This window comes from Telmatherina bonti, assembly GCF_933228915.1.
Source record: "Telmatherina bonti genome assembly, chromosome: 21".
Lineage (NCBI taxonomy): Eukaryota > Metazoa > Chordata > Actinopteri > Atheriniformes > Telmatherinidae > Telmatherina > Telmatherina bonti.
This window is the reverse complement of record NC_136630.1, coordinates 10,976,980-10,995,826: the sequence shown is the minus strand read 5'-3', so window position 1 is coordinate 10,995,826 and position 18,847 is coordinate 10,976,980. Positions and strand designations below refer to the sequence as shown.

Here is an 18,847-nt window from a genome sequence, read left to right as displayed (position 1 = left end):
TTCCCCTTCTAGCAGTAGAGCAGCTAAACTTTCCTTTGGGCCTGAATAGGACTAAAGTTAGCCCCCTGCCTGTTAGCTGAGACCCAGTCAAGGGTCAAAGGTTAAATCCCTCTCTGTGGCTATGGTTGGGTTTCACAGCTCCAAGGCCATTAGATGGATGTCATTAAGCGGCTTTGAAATTTAGGCCAACAGTTCTACAAGGACAATGTCAAGTACAGCTATCAAACACTGCGGCAAAAATAGCACCACAAAATAAAAGAAGGCATCTGTTTGAAATGTCTTCTTCTCTTGTCATTTCATTGGGATGCCAGATATTCTGTGCATTTACAGTAAAGATAGAAAACAATTAAATAAAAGTGGCATATGGTGATAACTGTGAAACGTTGTTGACTTTATACCACAGTAAAATCTGACAAAAAAAAAAAAAAAAACTGGGAAGCCTCGGAGCTGTAGTGGTGCAACATGTGTGGATGACCAATCAAACATCGCCCTCGTGTGGTGAGAGTTAATACTACACGTAAAACCATTTTCCTAAAGTAATTACTTTGTTTCTAATTTCAAACTGCCTAAATCTGAAGATGATGACTAGAAGAGTCCACGAGGGTTTAATATTGAGTATATGACAAAAACTTAATGAGAAGGAGAAGAGATACTGCGGCTCAGTGTGGAAGCAGGCGATGATGTGGGTGACATGGGGAGAAACATAATGACAGCTGAGGTGAGTCATGTCTATTTTTATTCAGCCGCATGTCTGCAGAAAAGAATCACTGCTAAACAGACATGTTATCCTTGTCTTGTTTTCAACATATGAGAAATCAAGTCTAAATGGTTTTTCCCTACGAAACACTCCAGAAAACACAGCACATGCTTATAACTCATCAAACACAAATGCTAAGACTATAACAGCCAAATACTATTAATAATAATAATAATAAAAAAAAAAAAAAACGGTTTAAAATATGACATTGCCAAATAGCAACAGGTAGCTTGTTACAGATCATAAAGTTAGAGGTCAAATCAAAGATCTTTTCACTCATTTCAGACATTTTTTACTGCTTCCAACCTCTTCATCTATTTCTCCATCCTCTTTTCCATCCCGTTCACTGCAGTCTTATCATTAAACATCCTAAATTCCTCTTTTGTGTTTACACTTCATCATTCAGTGCAATATTTACAGAACTTTCTTTCCTTTTCCTAACTCTTTCCACTCTGTCAGTCAAGCTGATTTCCGTTTTTCAAACATTTTCCAGGTTCCCATTCTGAAATCCCGTCTTTAAACAGCATTCTGTTTTTTTTCCACTGTTTAACCAAACAAACTCGATAAAAGAGTAAATGAGATTAATTTATTAAATCAGTAACTTGTGAGATCAATCCAAACAGATCTAGTGATAAAAACGTGTGGCTGATTAAATCTTTCGCTGCAGCCTGGAACAATAGTGTTAAAAAGCCAAGAATCTATTAAAGTGTTTTTTTAAAAAAAGTGGCTCCATGTTCCCATGGAAACTTGGTTTATCAAGTCCAAACTAGGATCTGGATCTTTTCAGTGTGTGGTAGATCCAGGACGCCACACAGAAGGTTGAAGACCAAGGTTGGCAGTGCTGAACCTTGGTCTTGGGACTCTGGTGGGTTGAGAGGCACCAGTGGGGCCCTTGGGACTTAGATCTGGGGCACTTTTAAACTGCCTGTTTGGTTGAGGTGGGACTGAAGACTGAAGGTGGGAAGAAGTAGGAGGCTGGACTGAGTTTGGAGCACAACCAGAGGAGAAGTTGGGGAGTTGAGGGAGTGGAGCAGTTGGGGCAGGAGGCATTGGAGGTGACGCAGGGGAGGTAGCCCACTGAGGTTGGTAAGGCTGGGGTGGAGAGGGATGCTGCTGGAAGGGGCTGGGAGTTGCAATGGGTGGAGGAGACATGGCATTAGAGTGCCTCAGTGGTTCTCCGAGTGTTGTAGCCGATCGCGGTACAATAACTTTGAGCGCAGGCCCTGTGGCTATCGGAGGAGGTGTGGAGAAGCGCTTCACTTCATAGACCCGAGCAGTCTTCTGAGGACCTCTCTGTTGCTGATGGTTGGAGGTTTCCTGGGAAACCCCTCCTCCATAACTGAACAAGGAGGAGTTAAGTTGGTATGGCTGGTGGCTCATAATGTCCACAGGCTTGATGCTTGCTCTCTGCCCTTTGGATCCAGCTGTGCCAGACTTTGTCACCTCAGGTTTCTTCTGGGCCTTTGGAGGGCAGGAGGGAGAGACAAGGGGGTTATAGTTGATGGGGGGTGGAGCACGGATGTTGGGTGAGTACTTCCAGGTGGATGGAAGTGAAGGAGTCGGAGAGGGCTCCCTTGTCTGAGCAGGAGAGTAAGGTGCTGCAGCAACAGATGGAGAACGCTCTACAACATACCGGTCCATCCGGTTCTGTCTGCGAGCAAACAGCTGACCTCCTTTCCCTTCAAGCTGTGGCACCTGAGGGGCCTGTGGTTTGGGAGCCACAGGGGGAGGCCTGGGTCCTCGCTGAGCCTGCATAAAATTACAGGCCTCTGCCCCAAGTCTCAACCAGTCCTCTTCTGGGCCTGATTCATGCCCGGCCTCCACACTGGGTGCATTTCCAGCCTCAGCATCTGGGGTTCTCCCAAAGCGGTCATCCATATTCTGAATTATTGATAACAAGTCGGGGTTTGGAGAAACATCTTTGCTCTTAAGCGCACTGAACATTGGCTTTTTGTTGGCACGGCGACGAGCATCACTCAGGATACCAGTGCGAGCAGCTGGAACTGAGATGCGTTGCTCACGCGTTGCCATGGAGTCAGTGGATGGAGCCTGTGGAGGGGAAGCTACGCCTACCACATTGTACTGGTGGGTAGATGGAGATGGAGAGGGTTGGGTGGGAGTAGGAGTCATAAAGGGGGCCTGAAATATATCAGGAGGGGGACATGGAGGGGAAATGGGAGAGGCTGAAATGGAAGTCAATGGATGTGGATGAGTGGGAGCAGAAGGGGAGATGTATGGCGGTGGAGGTAGAGAGGAGAAGGGTTGAGCAGAGGATGCCAGAGAACCTTGACCTGCAGAAGGTGAGAGTGGGGTTGAAGGAGGAGCATGGATTTGTAGATTTGCAGGAGGATGAGAGAAAGGGGTGGAAGACAGAGAGGAGGGAGGTGAAAGAGCTGATGGGGGAGAGTTAACAGAGGGGGAAGTGTTACTGCTGTTATTTCTTGGAGGGATATACAAAGAGGTGCTAGACACCGCTCTCCTTGCATCTGCCCCGGCTTGATGAGGAGTAGGCTGGATGGTCACCATGGATACTGCTGCCACAGGTTTGGTCGCCATGGTTATGGTTGTGGGCTTGGGTTGGGGCGGACGAAACATGACAGAGGTTACAGATGCACGAGAAGGGGTTGAGCCAGGGGTGAAGGGACGAGCAGTACGATTAAGTACACTGGGATTAGGGCTGAAACTGGTGTTACTGTGTGAGTCTGTGTTTGGACTAAACTCAGGGTTAGGTGTTGAATTAGGGTCACCATCGTTCCCATTTTGACTTCGAACAGGGGTCTGTGATGGTGGGCTCAAAATAACACTGGCCCGACTCACCGTTACTGGCCCCCCATTGGCCAGAGCCACTGCTGGAGGAGACATGGGTGTAAGGTGGTTAATGACGGGCTGCTTTGTGATGCTGCTCTCCAGCCTTGATCTGTGATTGATTGAGCTCTCTAATTCTGAAACCTCCAATCCTGAGCTTCGATTGTCACTAGTCACAAGTCGTGGGGTTTGATAAGCTGAGATGTCCAGGTCTGTACTGTGTTTAGCTGTCGGTGTTGTTGGTGTGGTTGAAGGGCAGGCTGAGCTTCTCCTGTCCAGCAGGTCAAGATAACCAGAGTCCCACGTAGGGTCAAAAGAGGTTGAGAATCCTTCCTCATCAACTTCTGAGCCACTAAGGATGGAACTTCCTCCTTCCTCCTCTGTTTCTCCTCCTGTCTCTCCTTCAGTCTCTCCTCCTTGGGCTCCCTCAGCTTTACCAAAGCAGGTCAGCGTGTACTTCTTGGCTCTTTGCCGGCGCTTCTTGAACATAAGAACCCCTTTTGAGTTGGGATTGGGAGCATCAGTCAGCAAAGATGCAATGGAGCGGCATTTGGTGCGAGCTTCCTTCACCTGTTTCTCCACCACACTTTCTCCACGCTGCAGCTCTGAAAGACAGGTAGACGAAAGAGAAAAAGACAAAAATAAATGAACTGAAATGAGCAAAAACACAACACAGAAGCTGCAACTGGAGATTACTATAAAATAAAATCAAGGAACAGGCGACAAATAGCGTGTGTAGTGTGTGTAGTGGCTGATTTATACAGTATTATCACAGTGAGGAGCTGCGATGAGCATTACCAGTGACAGACAGGAGAGTGTGTTGTGGATTTAGAACAAAGAATTCCTGCTGCTCTCCAGAGTTGAATCACCATCTCTGGGAAGGTTAGATCACAGTGTCTCTCCTTCAAAAACGGTCATTGTGTGTATATGTGGGTGCATTTACATTTAAATCAGTTTGAAGCCATGTTTCAGGAACATAACTCGCATTGAGGTTGGAGGAAAGTTAGTTTAAAGATAAATTGAATGATTTAAAAGTTCTCTTTGCAGAAAAAAATAACTATAGCTGTTAAATTAAATGGAAAACACAGTATGTATGATCTTTTTAAAAAACATGTATGTCCTTTACAGCAAAGAAACAGCTGAAATTTTTTGAGGATGGGTCACATTTTACCATGTTATATCACTAGATAGGACACAAGTCCATGTCTGTTCAGAACTCAACAGAAGAGGAAGACGCAGTGGCAGATTACCAAAAAAAAAAAAAAATAGGATAGAGGTGAGTAAAAGCTTACAATACGCACAATTATTATTACAATGGGGGAAGCTCCTTAGCAAGCAAATATTACCTTTGCCACATATATCCCTACCCCCCTAAAACCAAATCATATTTAACAGCATAAATGCAAAATTTTCAATAAGTAATTTAAACAAATGTAAAAACAGCAATAAGATAAATACTGGTGGTGTTAACTGGAGGAAGTTTCTGGGGAGTCAAGGACTGAAAACTAATGCAGAAATAGCAACGTAACCTCCGAACTGGTAGGAAAAAGCTATTTTGTGGACACTCTTTATGTACCTACATAATGTTTCTCACAGTGTTGATGTTTACTGCCATGTCTGTGTATTATCGTAACCAGCGTGAACAAATTTGGCCAAGTATTAATCATCTATTTCTATGGATGGTTTTATTTTTTCAAAACTCATGGTAAGTTCACAGGATACGGAGCGTGTCAGTTCTAATGATACATACTGAATAGGAATGAAAGCATGGACCTGCACTGTGCCCGGCAAAACTGACACCTTGAGGTAAAAACATTTAGTTTCCAAAGCTACAAAATGACCTATCTGCAAAATAAAAATCAAGGTAACATAATATCCTCCTTAAAAGTGGAATCACAATAGTGTGAGTGCATCAGCTTTGGTGTGTCCATGCCCCCGGCTTAATCCAAGTCTATTTGAGTCTTTAGTTTCTTGGCTCACCTCACATAAATATGTTCATGACATAACTATAGACTGATGCAGCCTCTGCAAAAAACACAGTTTAATGTTTTATGCAACTTTCCTACAGTCGAATGCAATAAAACAACGGTGGTAAATCAATTATAACACACAGCTTCAATATCAAACTTCCTTTTTTGTCTCAAAGTTTAGAAAATACCATAAACAAAATATGATCCACAGCCATGTTTGCAGTTTTATGATTCCAGATTTACAGGGAGCTCTGACCACGAGGGTTATTTTGTTCGTTTAAAGGTATTTGATCAGATATAAAAATACTGAAAAATTAATGGATCACAGATGCTACCAATCATCTCGAAGGTTACATGGATACAGCTCATTTTAACAAGTCAACAAAACTGTACTATTTACTAAACCATCAACCCGGTGGTACGACTTTAAGAAATGTCATAGGCAATGCTTAGCCTTAGGCTGTCATAAAAATTCAACCACAATTCATAGAGGAAGTGTTTTTGGGCCAAAGTATAAAAACTTTTTATCTATTTCATACATTTTTCTCACTGAATATAAGATGCAATGTTGAAACTATGGCTACATTTTGTTACTAAAACATTACAGAATAAACTTGTGTAATGCTCTCTTGTGGCACAGGTGATGAAACAATCACAGAAGAAGTACTTGAGTACTTTTACAACATTTACAGGAAAATTTGAGTCTCACATCTCAAAGCAAACCATAGTCAACTTTCTGTGGTGCACCCATGTGATGAAAACGAGTTAATCCTTCTAAATAAGGTCAATCCCCTTAATCTGAGAGAACTGATTTTGCCTTAAATCCACGCATCAGCCGAGTTACGTAAGAGCGCAGCGTGTCTTACCTGCATACACAGTGTGTGGGACTCTGTGTCCACCTTTGTCTGAGCAAGGAGATGTGAGGTCCCTCATCTCACAGCTGTGAGCGAGTGTGTGTGCCCTTAACCTCCCTCAGACCCTCCCACACACACCCTAACAGAGAGTAATTCGCCTCTGAGTGGGGACCCGTGCAGTGTGTGCTTCTCTGCTCCTCTCACAGGCCACAGCCCATGTAAAGACCTTTGTCTGTATCCAGCAACCCAAACCAACACATGATGTCAGCCCTCTATTCCTGTCTGTCAGTCTGACGGACATCAAACACCTGTCCTGACTCTGGCCACACACATACAAAGAGAGGGGAAGACCCCCTCACCACAGGATATTTAGACAGCGGTGTCATTGAGGGTGTGTTCTCCTGTGCGTCTTCAAGTTCATGAAGCCAGTTATAGGTCACAGCGGAAAGTGCATCCATAACTCTTCACTGATGTACTGCTCTCTGTTGCTGACACTTCACACCTGAGTAACAACGAGCACACGCACACACAGACACAATTCTGTAGCAGCAGAGCCATTAATCCCATATAAAAAGCCAAAGTCAGTGTGTGCGTGTGTTTGTAACGCGAGAAAGGGCAGATCCCTGGATGCCACAGCCATCGTTCGAACTACAGCAAAACCTTCATCCTACAGTAAAGTCATTCAGGTCTTTGGGCCCGATGACAGACCATTTATTACTGAAACATTTAGTTCATATCTATTTAATTTAATCAGCCGTCATCCTTGTTGTAATGATTGTAAGTCAAACAACTTAATTAAAATTTCAGAATTTGTAAAAATATTTTTTGATTTTAAAGTGAAAAAAATGTTTATTTGTTGGATTGGAAATTGAATCAGAAGACAAATAACGGCCCAGTCAATTCTCTGCATAATATCTTCTTTTGCACTTCATATTCATCTAAGCCACTCTTACATGTATCTCCCCTGAAAATAGTCCTTATTGTTTTAGTTTTTAATACTATTATATAATTGTAAAATGTCCGATCATCAGAACTTCTCAGAGCAATAGATAAACTGTTTAAAATAACTCTTTGAAGCTGTCAAGTAAAACCTCACAAATATTATATAGTAGGAAAAACATGTTTAATATTCACTTTCAAAGATTTTTATTTTTACTCATTCTCTTTCAGTTATAAACAAAATGATTGATTAATTTGTCAAAATAATCCCAGAACTTTTGGGATAGACTTTAAAAAGACAAACGGACCCATACTGCAGCTTTCCTAAATGCACGCACACACACACTATGTTTTAAACAGTCATACCGCACATATTCAGCTGGTCGGTAAATCAGGGTAGAGCTCTGCCTGTCGATCAGAGGCTTTAATACCTATATATACACCCACTGAGGCAAATGCCCAGAATACTGACAGAAGAGACACACTGCTGTTTCAGGAGACCCAGGAGAGGAAGAGGGGGAGGTGGAATACCTCTCTTGGTATCTGGTATATCTCACCACATCAGTGCCAGCTTGTAAATGTAAATGGATATTCGAGGCACAGGAAAAGACCACTAGAGGGTGGTCTAGCAAAGGCGATAAGGACATGCAGCAGCTGATACTTTTGGTGAGACTAATGGAAAGTTTTTAATCTAACTAATACAGGAAGCAATCTCTGTTTGTTTGCATTCTTTGTTTTTGTCAAACCTGTTCATCAGCTCTATTTCTACATGCGCAGACGCATTCCAGGAAAAGAGAGTTCAGTATTAAGTGTGAAGGAAGTTGACGTGCACTATTATAAGCACATTATTTCCTTTTCATGAGAGCATGGGAATCTAACCAAAGCTAATCCTATGAAAATGTGTAAAACATGTCAAATGAATTTAGCAGAATATGGTCCCCCAGTTAAACTGACCAAGTCCTTAAATTGTTCACACCCTCAAAAAAAAAAAAAAAAAAAACATAGATTAAACTTCTGTTGCCCCTAGTGACAGCTTCAGGGAATTACAGCTCATATCGTCATTTCCTTGTTGGAGAAATCCCAGAACTGTCATTTTCTGGTTCGGTCTAAGCAACATCACTTGGTTAGGAGTTGAAAACAAAAACCTTTTAAATAGCGTTCGAGCAACAGCATCCCTTAAACACCATTAGGATTTTTAAAAAAAAAAAAAACCCTGGCTATATACTTGTTTAACATAATCATCTCCTTAAAGCTGTACTTCAGAACTTTTACAATTTTCTTACTTATGCCTTCCCTGTCGACGCCTAATTCTGCATCCATCTTGCATCCTACCTGAACTGGGAGTTCTCTCCAACAAGACTATTATGTTGAATCTTGTGTTATCTCTTGTTCTTACTCCCTTTTCTTTTCCTTTCTTCCTCCTATAAAGTCTTTTAGCATTCTTTTGTCGAATAGGGCACAGTTATGGCAGCTGGTGTGTTCATTTCAGTTTGCTAGCATGTGACACAGCGTGTTGTCCCGGATCATATCATGCAGTTTTCCGCCTTGACATACTGCTAGGCAGCGAAGGCTCCTGAAATGCACATCAAAGATGTTCCTGTGTCATCAGACGAGTCCAAAACAGAGTTTTAATGTCAGAAAGTTACATGGTGTGTCTTTGACGGGTGCCATTTTGACATTTCATTAGCAGTATGTTGCTCTCATGTTGTACCAGTGGTTTGTCTGTTTGTTAGGTTCAGGTCATTTCAGAAATGGAAGACAGAACAAGAGACTGGATTTGAGTGATGATCCTGATCACCACCGTGATCCTGGATTTTTTTTTTTTTTTTAAAGATTCTTTACTATGGGGAAATATGGAAGATTTAAAACCATTACACCATTAAAGGTTTTAACTCAGAAATGATTCCCAGTCACTGGCTAAAAGGAAAATTAAAATAGATCTGCTGCACTCTTTGAATGCTTCTTGTGGTAGGTGGTTATTCCCTGAACAAACCGCCAGTGGGGTTGGTCTATACAAGGGGGTGCCCAAAGTGGGGCCCACGGGACAAAATGGCCAAAATGCCCTATAGAGTTTGATAAAAAGACACTTTCAGTGTCATGAACCCCAATAAGAACAGACTCAGAGGGACCCTGCCCGACTCACACCTCAATGACCTTGTCAGTGAGCCAGGTGCAACCCGACATGGAGAGACTGGTTATGTCCAAAGATCAACTTCATGTTTTCCACTAAGTAACAACAACTTGCCTTGTTCCACATGCAAGTTGTTCCACTGTTTCTGGTTGTTGACACTTTGCACTTGGTTAAAGTTTAGTGGCTGTAATTATTGTTTCTTGCCCCTCTAACTATGGCTTCATTGTTCTATTGCTATATGGATTTTTTATGGAACATTTTATTTGCCCAGATAGGAAAAAAAATACACTGTATTTGCTATTGAACAATAGTTAAAATAACTTTTTTTTAACTATTGTAAAGCTGCAGTTTTGCCCGTGGCTCACTGGATCATTTTCAGTTTGGCCCTTTGAGGCAAAAAGTTTGGGCACCCCTGGTCTATACTTTCTTTGAACACTGTGTTCTCCGTCACATCTTTGACTTCATCTCACTTCACTTCTTTCTCTGCAGCTCTGACTCTATCACCGCTGCTCTGACTTTGTCTCAGGACCTAAGTGCTGAATGAATATTTGGGAAAAAAAAAAAAAAAAACACCTGAACATTAAACTTGCATCAAGATACTCACTGGCTTGTCGAGCTTTATCCATGTAAGTCGTGGAAAGTTCATCACTTACTGGGACCTGCTGAGGTCCCACCATGGGGACCAAGTGATTACCAGAACCCAGTCTCAGAGCTTCCTTCGCCCGTTCTGGAGACACTAAAGGTGGGCAGGCCAGCACAGTGCAGCCCCCTGCCTCCTGGAAACCGCTATCCCCTTCTCCCTCTGCATCCACGTTCTGCTGGTCCGGCGTTGGAGTGAGTGTGTGAGGTGTCAGAGTGTGTGGCGTGTGTGTAGGTGTGTTCCATTCTGTCTGGAGGGGCAGGTAAACTAGCTCTCTGCGAGGAACACCAGCAAGACACTGAGCATCCCATTGCCCCTGCCTGGTGACTCCTGCATCTGTTGCACTCTCATATCTAAAAATGATGACATAAAACATATGAAAGTTATCCATTTTAATCCACTTGGACTTAAGAAAGAACCAAGAGCAAGGATTTGCTTCCATACTGCATTGGTATTTTTAAGGGCCTCCACTCTCATTTTCTTACCCGCTCATCTCTGAGGTCTCCTCCTCCTGGTTGTCATAGCGCGCAGGTGAGCGTGCGTGAGGAGGTGTGCGCCGTTGGCGTCGCTGGTGTGTGTGAGAATGCGTGTCTGCATCACTGTCTGTTTCTCCGTAGTAAGCCTCACTGTCTGGGGGTGAAGTAACACCCCTGGGTAACTCAGTGGGTGAGAGGAGGGAGGCACTGTGGGAGTTTGAGGGAGTTGCAGGAGGAGACAAGACCCTCGTGGAGGATCGAGGGGAAACAGAGCGACTCGAGTAGTTTGAGGTGTGGAACCCTGAAGAGGGCCTGGAAGCAAGACAGACAAGCTGTGAAAATGCCGAGCATGTAGCAGTTTGTATGATGTGGTGTGTGTGTGTGTTTGTGTGTGTGTGAGAGAGAGAGAGAGAGAGAGAGAGAAAGAGAGAGAGAGACCATGTTCTGACCTTTTAACTCTCAGGTTCAGTGTGGTGCTCTCTGTATCTATGAGGCTCATAGCCTGAGCATGACTGAGTTCTGCACACATGCGGTCGCCAATAGCAACCAGCTCATCCTGCTCCTTGAGTCCAGCTCGGCATGCTTTGCTGCGCCTGCGTACCTAGAGAGAAAAAAAGAAATAACACATTAATATTTGTTATAATTTAAGAGAAAATGGGTTTCTAAAAAATAAACCTAAACAATACACCAATGATGGTTTCTAGAATTGTTTTAACACCCTTTATGGATTTGATGTGTCACAAATGGACCTGCCAGCTTAAGCAACCTTAGTGCCTTTTTGTATTTTTATTGTTTGTTAAATCCAAGAAATCTTTCTGAACCTTTTCGACCTTCATTAACAAAGAAAACCCAACATTTTAAATCAATATTGATAATACTTCTCTTGAAAAAATTAGAGGACACCTGTCACTTTTACTTGAAATTACTGTTGTAAAAAGCCTGTGATGGACTGGCAACCTGTTCAGGTTGTACCCCACCTCTCGCCTGATGATTCCTGGGATGGGCTCCAGCCTCCAGTGACTCTTAATTGGACTAAGTGGCAGTGGCGAACTGGCCATGGGGAGTACTGGAATATTTCCTGGTGGCCTGGCTGCCATACTGGCCCACCCTGCTTTTGCTGATGGTCAGGCAGAGTCGCGGCTCATTTGGGCCTCTGCCTCACTGAAGTTCCCACAGACACAAAACATTCTCTTTTCATGAGGTTGTCTGTGACAACACTGCTGACACACACACCTCAGCCCCCTTCCTCCCACACCTTTAGCTCTCGAGGCAAAATCGAGAGCAAGATCGAAAGGTCAAGCAGGAAGGTGGAGCAGAGAAGCAGCAACTCAAAAAGAAAAAAGCATTTGCCACAAATGCAACAAATTGCTGTAAAATAACTGAGATGATTATCAGTAAGGGAGCAGCTATGACACTGAATACTGGTGGTGACAAAATATGCACAACCATCCAGTATAACCAGTCTCATGAGGAAGTTAGCGGATGGGCAAAAACTACATAAAACAAAAGTTTCAAGTTTTAACAAAGGATATTAGGAATTTTAGAATATAGTTAAGTACATAGACACAAGACAATAGATGTTGTGTATATTGAAATTGTTGTATTATTTCATTTAAACCATAGAAAAAAAAACTAAAATCCTATTAAGATAAAGAACATATGCTATTATATGAACATTGCCAAGGTATATAAAAATGGTCATTACCGAATCTCAGTAGTTTGTGAAATTTATGACCTTTGGATTTTTCCTTACAAAAATGGAGAATGAAGCTGTTTCAGCAGCATCAGTGCTGCAAGAGCTCCTGTGGTCACAGCAGTGGTGGAGAGCAGCAGTGAGGAATTAAAGCAGGACCTGTGTTCTTCTCACTTGGGGTATGATACTATGGTTGATACAGGGGTCAAATTTATAGCTAGTCTGTTACCTGCTTGATAAAAATAGGATTAGTCTTTAGTTTGGGTAGATGATGGTGTAACCTACTTAATTTCATCTACTGTTAAATCTGCAGGCTACAAGTTATTAAAGCACAACTGACACATTTATGTAAGGAAATAAACTAGATCATGTGTGTGTGGTGCATGTGTAACCTTTGTTGATGTTTTATTGTTTTACATTCTGGAGGTATCCAACCTAACTCACTCTTGGATCAATTGTCCACTGTCTTGTGTGGTCCTTGTCTGTTACTTGTTTCACTTTCTGTGCCAGCTGTTTCCAGCTGTTTGGCATGATTTATTTATCGATTCTTCTTCACCAGTTGACACTGAGCGCCAATAAAACATCACCACAAGCTTCAAATGTAAAAGTCTTGAGGACTTTTAACCAAACATCCAACATTTTATCCAACCAGAGACTAAAACAGGAGTATTAGATGCAAGCATCAGAACATATCTTCTCTGATTTTACAAAAACCTGTTCATATGGAATGGAAAATAGAAGAATTGACTTATCAATAAAAATCTGTCGGGACAAAAGAATCAGAAGCAGCTCTACCAGATAATGTCGAGAGTGAGGTGAGGTGCCGGTACAGAACTGTGGGATGGTGAAAATATAGAACTGTTCACACAACGGGACTTCCTCAGGTTGAGACCAAGAACTTTATCCTCCATGTAAACAAATGTCATGTTTCTGTTTTTCTGCTTAACCGTTTACCTGAGTTGTTCACTTTGTCACAGAGTCATCTTAAATACTGCATTAACTGAGTCTATTGTAAACATTTCTACTGTTATATAAACAGCATTTGAAATGTTCTCATGTTGTGACAGGCTGAAATAACAGAAATGCAGAGAAATCTCTTCATACTCTACATTCTATGTAGAGACTCTAGAGAATCTGTACAGAGAACTAGAAAATAGGACATGAGAGATGCATTGCAGCCTTCTGCTAATCCATCCACTGTTCACTTGTGTTTAATCAAATATGGTCTCCATGGAAGGGCGGCTGTCAAGAAGACAGTCTTATGGATGGAAAACAGGGAGAAAATACTGAGTTATGCCTAAATGAAATAACAGGCTAAACTGAAAATCAAGAGTAGCAGGATCTATGGAGAGGCAAATCCTCCCCAGAGCCCAGAACTCAACCTTATTAAAGCAGTTTGGGATCATCTTGATTGAAAACAGAACAAAAAGCAGCAAATATCCAAAGAAAGGGGTTGAAATGTCCTTCAGGAGGCCTGGAGAATGCAGGAAAACTACTTAAAGATATTATATATAAGCTCATTTAGACTATGCAGAGAGTAAAAGTACTCATACCAAATGTCAACTTTAAAGCTTTTTACAATACAAATTCTTTTTCAGCATTTTATGTCCTCTTTATGTCTTTATGTCTTTATGTTTCAGCAAATCAGTATTTTCTGTTACCCTGGAAAGTTATTAAGAAATAACGGCTGGCACCAGATTTATGTACACTGTTTTGTATAAAAAGAGTAATAATGGAAAAATAAAGATAACTATATTTGCATTGGACTTAATGTTTGATAACAAATTCCCATTAATTAGAAAAATTATAAAAACCAAGATTAAAATGATTTTTTTTTTCAAAAATAAACACAAAACCAATTATATTTTCAAATCTATCAATGCAATTTGAAGTATTTATTTAAAGATTTACATTAATTCACTGCTGCAGTATTTTGTTATTTATGAATAAGTATATAACAAATGACTAAATTACTGTATTGTAAAAAAAAAAAAAACCAGTACAATTATTCATTGTACTGTTGCTTGTTTCAAATTATTAAGAGTTTGTGTTACATAAAGTAGAAAATGTTTCAAACATGTCATTATTACACTGCTACTTTTAGCAGATTTGTTGTAAAAGACATTATATTTTTTTCTGTTTTCCTGCTGTTTTTTAACTATGCGTCCCAACACTGGAATTTCCCCACCATGGGACTAATAAAGGCTTATCCTAGCTTATTTCATCTTATTACTGTGAGGTAGACACAGCAACACTTTTTTTTACTAACTCAGCTGGTTCTGGCTCACAGAATTATAAATAATGTTTGGAGAAAAAAGACTAAACCTGAATGATTAAACTGAATTTCTGGTGGCCAGGGTGGTTGGTATATCTGTGTACAATGTGTAAAATAAAAATAATAACAAAGGTGTGCAATTTGGCAAACTAACCAACAGTTCTTTGAGTGGCTGAAATGGTGACAAACATTCAGTCAGTGAGACAGTTAGAGTGGCAGACACCATCATCCCTGCATCAGAATAACTCGTGAAGTCATGCTGGGGGTCGCTATAGATGATGTCATAGGTCCCCTTTAGGAATCATGTCTGTCGGGGTGTGGGATAGTGGGTAGAGAATGAAAGGTGAGCATTCCTGCCCATGAGAATACAGTCGCCTCTAAAAGTAGAAGGTGAGGCCGTCCCATCTGTTCCCTCAAATACACACTGATACACACACTTCCTCACTGTTGAAGGTAAAAATGTTGAGTGTCCCCAAGCGCCTACTTGAGACATTACATTTCTCAAAAGGGTATCGCTTGACCCACTTGTCCCACACTACCGTCACACCAAGGGGGCAAGGACAAGCTGGCTATCTCATACGTTCTCACTGAGGGGCAAGTGTGCACAGAGCACAAGCAAGCATCATGAAAGAGGGGGTATGAACAGCTGCATCACCAGTCTGGAGCAGCGGGCATGTCTGTCATTCACCAAATGTCCCCCCCCCCCCCCCCGCATTCCCGAAATAAAGCCACACAAAAAAACCAATGGTATTCCTGGACAGAGGGAAAGAAACATGCTCTGCGCTGATGGGAATCACACACAAACAAAAAAAACACCCACAATACTGGAATCAAAAGCTTACTGAGAAATGAAAAATGGGATTGTGCATCTGCATATGTGTGTGTGTACGTCTGTATTATAGTGCGTGAACAAGAGGTCGGCCTTTTTCCATGCACAGCTTCCAACTCCTCTTAAATGAGCTATTCTGATCCTCCAGTTTGCGCTCCATTCCAAGCCGGGCTTATCTGAGGTATGCCCAACTGCACACAAGCCAGCAGCCAAGTGATAAGTTACGCACAATGAGAAGATGCATACACACACTGATCAAACTCCTGGTTCGAGGTGACCTTATCTGCTTGAAAATCCTGGATAAAGAGAAGTCTCTGGTGCCAGAGTCACTCGGCATCCATTTTAAAGAGCGGACCAGCGTCTGAGTGAGCGACGAGCTTTCACCATCAGTGTGAGCGAGGTCACGTTCCTGCTGTCAGGAATAGCTTTTTCTATTAGCAAGAACATCTTGGACTCTTAGTAAATGTGAATGTCTATCGAGCTAAAGCTGATGATGACAGAGGTCACAAACAACTGTTTCCCTAATTTACCTTATTATGCTAATGAGGGGACATACATACCAAAAGCAGCCTAAATGCAACGAAGAAAAAGTATGTTCTTTATGATAAATAGCAAATCTTCCCCCTCTTTATAATCTCTGCTCCAGCTCGACATCAGAATGCAGTGATGAAACTTGAGTCAACATCAACCCCCAAATGTGTGTTCACACTGTTCCCTGACCCAGAACCTCAGTTACAACAGGTGATGGTTAAACTGGGCTGGGCCATGGCCAAATGAGCGTGACTAAAGTAGTACTACTGTATTGTATTGCTGTGTAAAAATAAAAAAAGAGGAATATTTACAATCAAACACTGCAAAAACTCAGCTTGCAAAACAAAAAGGTAATAAAATCATACATATGTTGCTAAAAAAGAAAAAAAAAGTAACTTTATCTGCAAATAGATGAAGAAGCTTCACAGATTCACACAAACTAAAGTGACAAGTGTTTGTCTTATAACAAGAGACACAGTCGAGGTTTATTTTCTACCATACAATTTTAATAATAGTGACAACTTAGAAAATCCCCAAAAGACTTCATCTAAGTTTAATGTTCTCACAATTTAAATTAAAAAGTAAATTAAACATCTTGTGTAGAAAAAAATATCTGTTTAGACCAAAGTATTTATGTTACGCGTTGGTATTTTATACATACATACTCAAACTTGATGCTGAGATTTATGTGAAAATTCGTTTTGATTATTTGCTTTTTTAGTAAAAGAAAAAAACTTAAATCTTTAACTGATCAATATTTTCATGATTGATCTCAAACCTAAAGCTGAAAAAAATGAATGATTGCGCAATGCTCTAAATAAAAACATAGCAAAAGCTAAATAACTACACAAACAGGAATGCTTGCTTTCTATTATTTATCTGCTTTAAAACCATAGCAATCTTAAAAAAGAACCAGAAATATAATTTCCTAGTGACACTTGTTTAGTAAAAAGTATTGATTGTACCTTAAATTTCCCCTCAGGGATGAATTACGTATCTTTGATTTGGTTGATTTGATTGTATCATTTTGAGTTTCTGGCCAAAACTCAGATTACAACCATCCACACCACAGGAGTGACCATCAAGGCCCCAAACTGCATTTAACAGCTGCAGCAAGTCTTATCCGTAACACACCCCATCTATACACACAAACCTGTGCCCACTCTACTGTACCTTTGCCACCTGTAGAGGTTTTTGCTGCTCTGCTCCTCCCTGTAGTCTGAAACCCCACGGGGCTCCTCCCGAGAGTGAAACCACAATCTCCTCTGCAACCATCCCAAAAGCCCTAAGACTTCTGTGTATGTGTGTTGTCGTTAGACACTATCTCCCCTTCTTCAGTCCCTCACACTCTGCAAGAATCAATGAGTCTCTTATTGCCGTCTGTGATCACTCCACCTATTAGGGGGAAGGAGGTGGCTGGCTTTCATCTGCTTACACTGGAATGCTGCGTCAGAGGTTGGGAGGGTGAGAGGGGGGGCTGAAGTGTGTGTGTGTTTGTGTGCATGTGTGTCCATCATCCTCCTCTGCATTCAACACTTGCCATGTCAGTCTCAAGCACCACATACAAGAGGGGATGCTTGCTGATATACACTCCAGAAATAACCATCAGCACTGGTCTCTCTTCTAGACTCCCCCCTAACTTAATCAGCCTGTGGACTTGAGTGGGCTCTGAAAGTCCCTCTGCTTTGTTGTCCCTACTGAGAGACACAACTTCACACATTTTTAGTAGTTGATGGTAGATTTGATCTATAGTGTTGGAAGAGATGGTAAGTTTCACTTTTGACTTTCACAGAAAAATAAAAGATTGTAGAATATTTTGGATTTTACTGATAACTGTTCAAACACATGTAAACTTTCCTCATTTTAAATGTTTGACATTTTCAATATGAACAAGAGAGAGAGGGAGTCAGGGCCTGGTAAAGGGCAGCAACATGTGCCAACACTGGTTCAGATGACCAGCCTACATTAACCTCAACTGATAGGTGATAAGAAGGATCACTCTGATGTAGACTAAATCATAGCGAGACTGCAAGGAATAAAGTTAATTAGGTAACATACAACCTAGATGATATCCATGATAACCATGAACATTCAATTTATCATTGTGCTGTCACCATGAGCAGAGTTTTAAGCTTCTATGACATTGTTTAATTTTTCTGTTGGCCATCTGCAACTTTGTCTGTCTTTTTAGGTCATTTTAACATCTCATGTCCAATTTAAATGTTCTTTCCTGTAAATTTAAAGGCCCCATATCATACAATTTTTCCACAATTTCATATTCGTGTCAGAAGTCCAACAACATTGTTTTCAACGTGTATAACCACAAATCCGGACCTTAGTCCTTCATTTCAGCCATTCCAAACACTGCTGTGCTTTACTGGAAATGGCTGTTTCTGTGTCTGAACCTTTAAATGTTCATGAGCGCCGCTAATCCCCATTTTTGCCTCTCTCGCTATTCTACCCAAACAACAACTCTAACCCCTTTTTTGTGTCTCTTAACTGAATGTTGATGTTAAAATACAAATTAAATTAAACAAAATACACATTTGGCTTGAATATTTTGGAGATTCATCCACACCAAGAGCCAGCCCACCCATGACCATAGCTGGCGCCATCACAGGAAATAACAGCAGGCCCCCAACACAGCCATAGGGCTGCAATGCAGGACCCCAGCCATTGATGCTGTTGCGATCGCTGCAACAGCAAACTGTAGACTGAGGAGCCAGGGCCTTCAGTATGATGTGCACCCAGAAGAAAAACAATGGAGATAAGAGTGTTAAAAAGGTAAACAAAGATCAAATAAAACAAAAAAAAAGACTACAAATAAAAGTAGAAGTATAAAAGATGAATTAACTTAATGTAATAAAACAAGCCAAAATAAAATAAATAGATTTAAAAAATAACTACATAAATAATAAAAAATACTAAAGCAGAAATGACTACAATA

General features: G+C 41.2%; 1 protein-coding gene across 1 annotated transcript; it reads right to left on the bottom strand.

Moving 5' to 3' along the window:
• Positions 1–719: 719 nt before the first annotated feature.
• Positions 720–17,197, bottom strand: LOC306771637 (synaptopodin 2-like protein). Its single transcript, XM_079260901.1, has 5 exons — positions 17,074–17,197; positions 11,022–11,173; positions 10,582–10,884; positions 10,061–10,449; positions 720–4,167 (listed from the first exon to the last, which is right to left on the bottom strand). Exons 1-5 carry the CDS (start codon positions 17,173–17,175, stop codon positions 1,541–1,543), a joined length of 3,573 nt encoding a protein of 1,190 aa, XP_079117027.1. The 5' UTR covers positions 17,176–17,197; the 3' UTR covers positions 720–1,540.
• Between the last annotated feature and the right edge of the window lie 1,650 nt (positions 17,198–18,847).

Coding starts and splice junctions, on each gene's coding strand:
- LOC306771637 (XM_079260901.1), bottom strand. CDS start 17,175: ATGGTTGCAGAGGAGATTGTGGTTTCACTCTCGGGAGGAGCCCCGTGG. Junction 10,885..11,021: donor CTGAACCTGAGAGTTAAAAG/GTCAGAACATGG, acceptor TCTTGCTTCCAG/GCCCTCTTCAGGGTTCCACA. Junction 4,168..10,060: donor GGATAAAGCTCGACAAGCCA/GTGAGTATCTTG, acceptor CCTGTCTTTCAG/AGCTGCAGCGTGGAGAAAGT.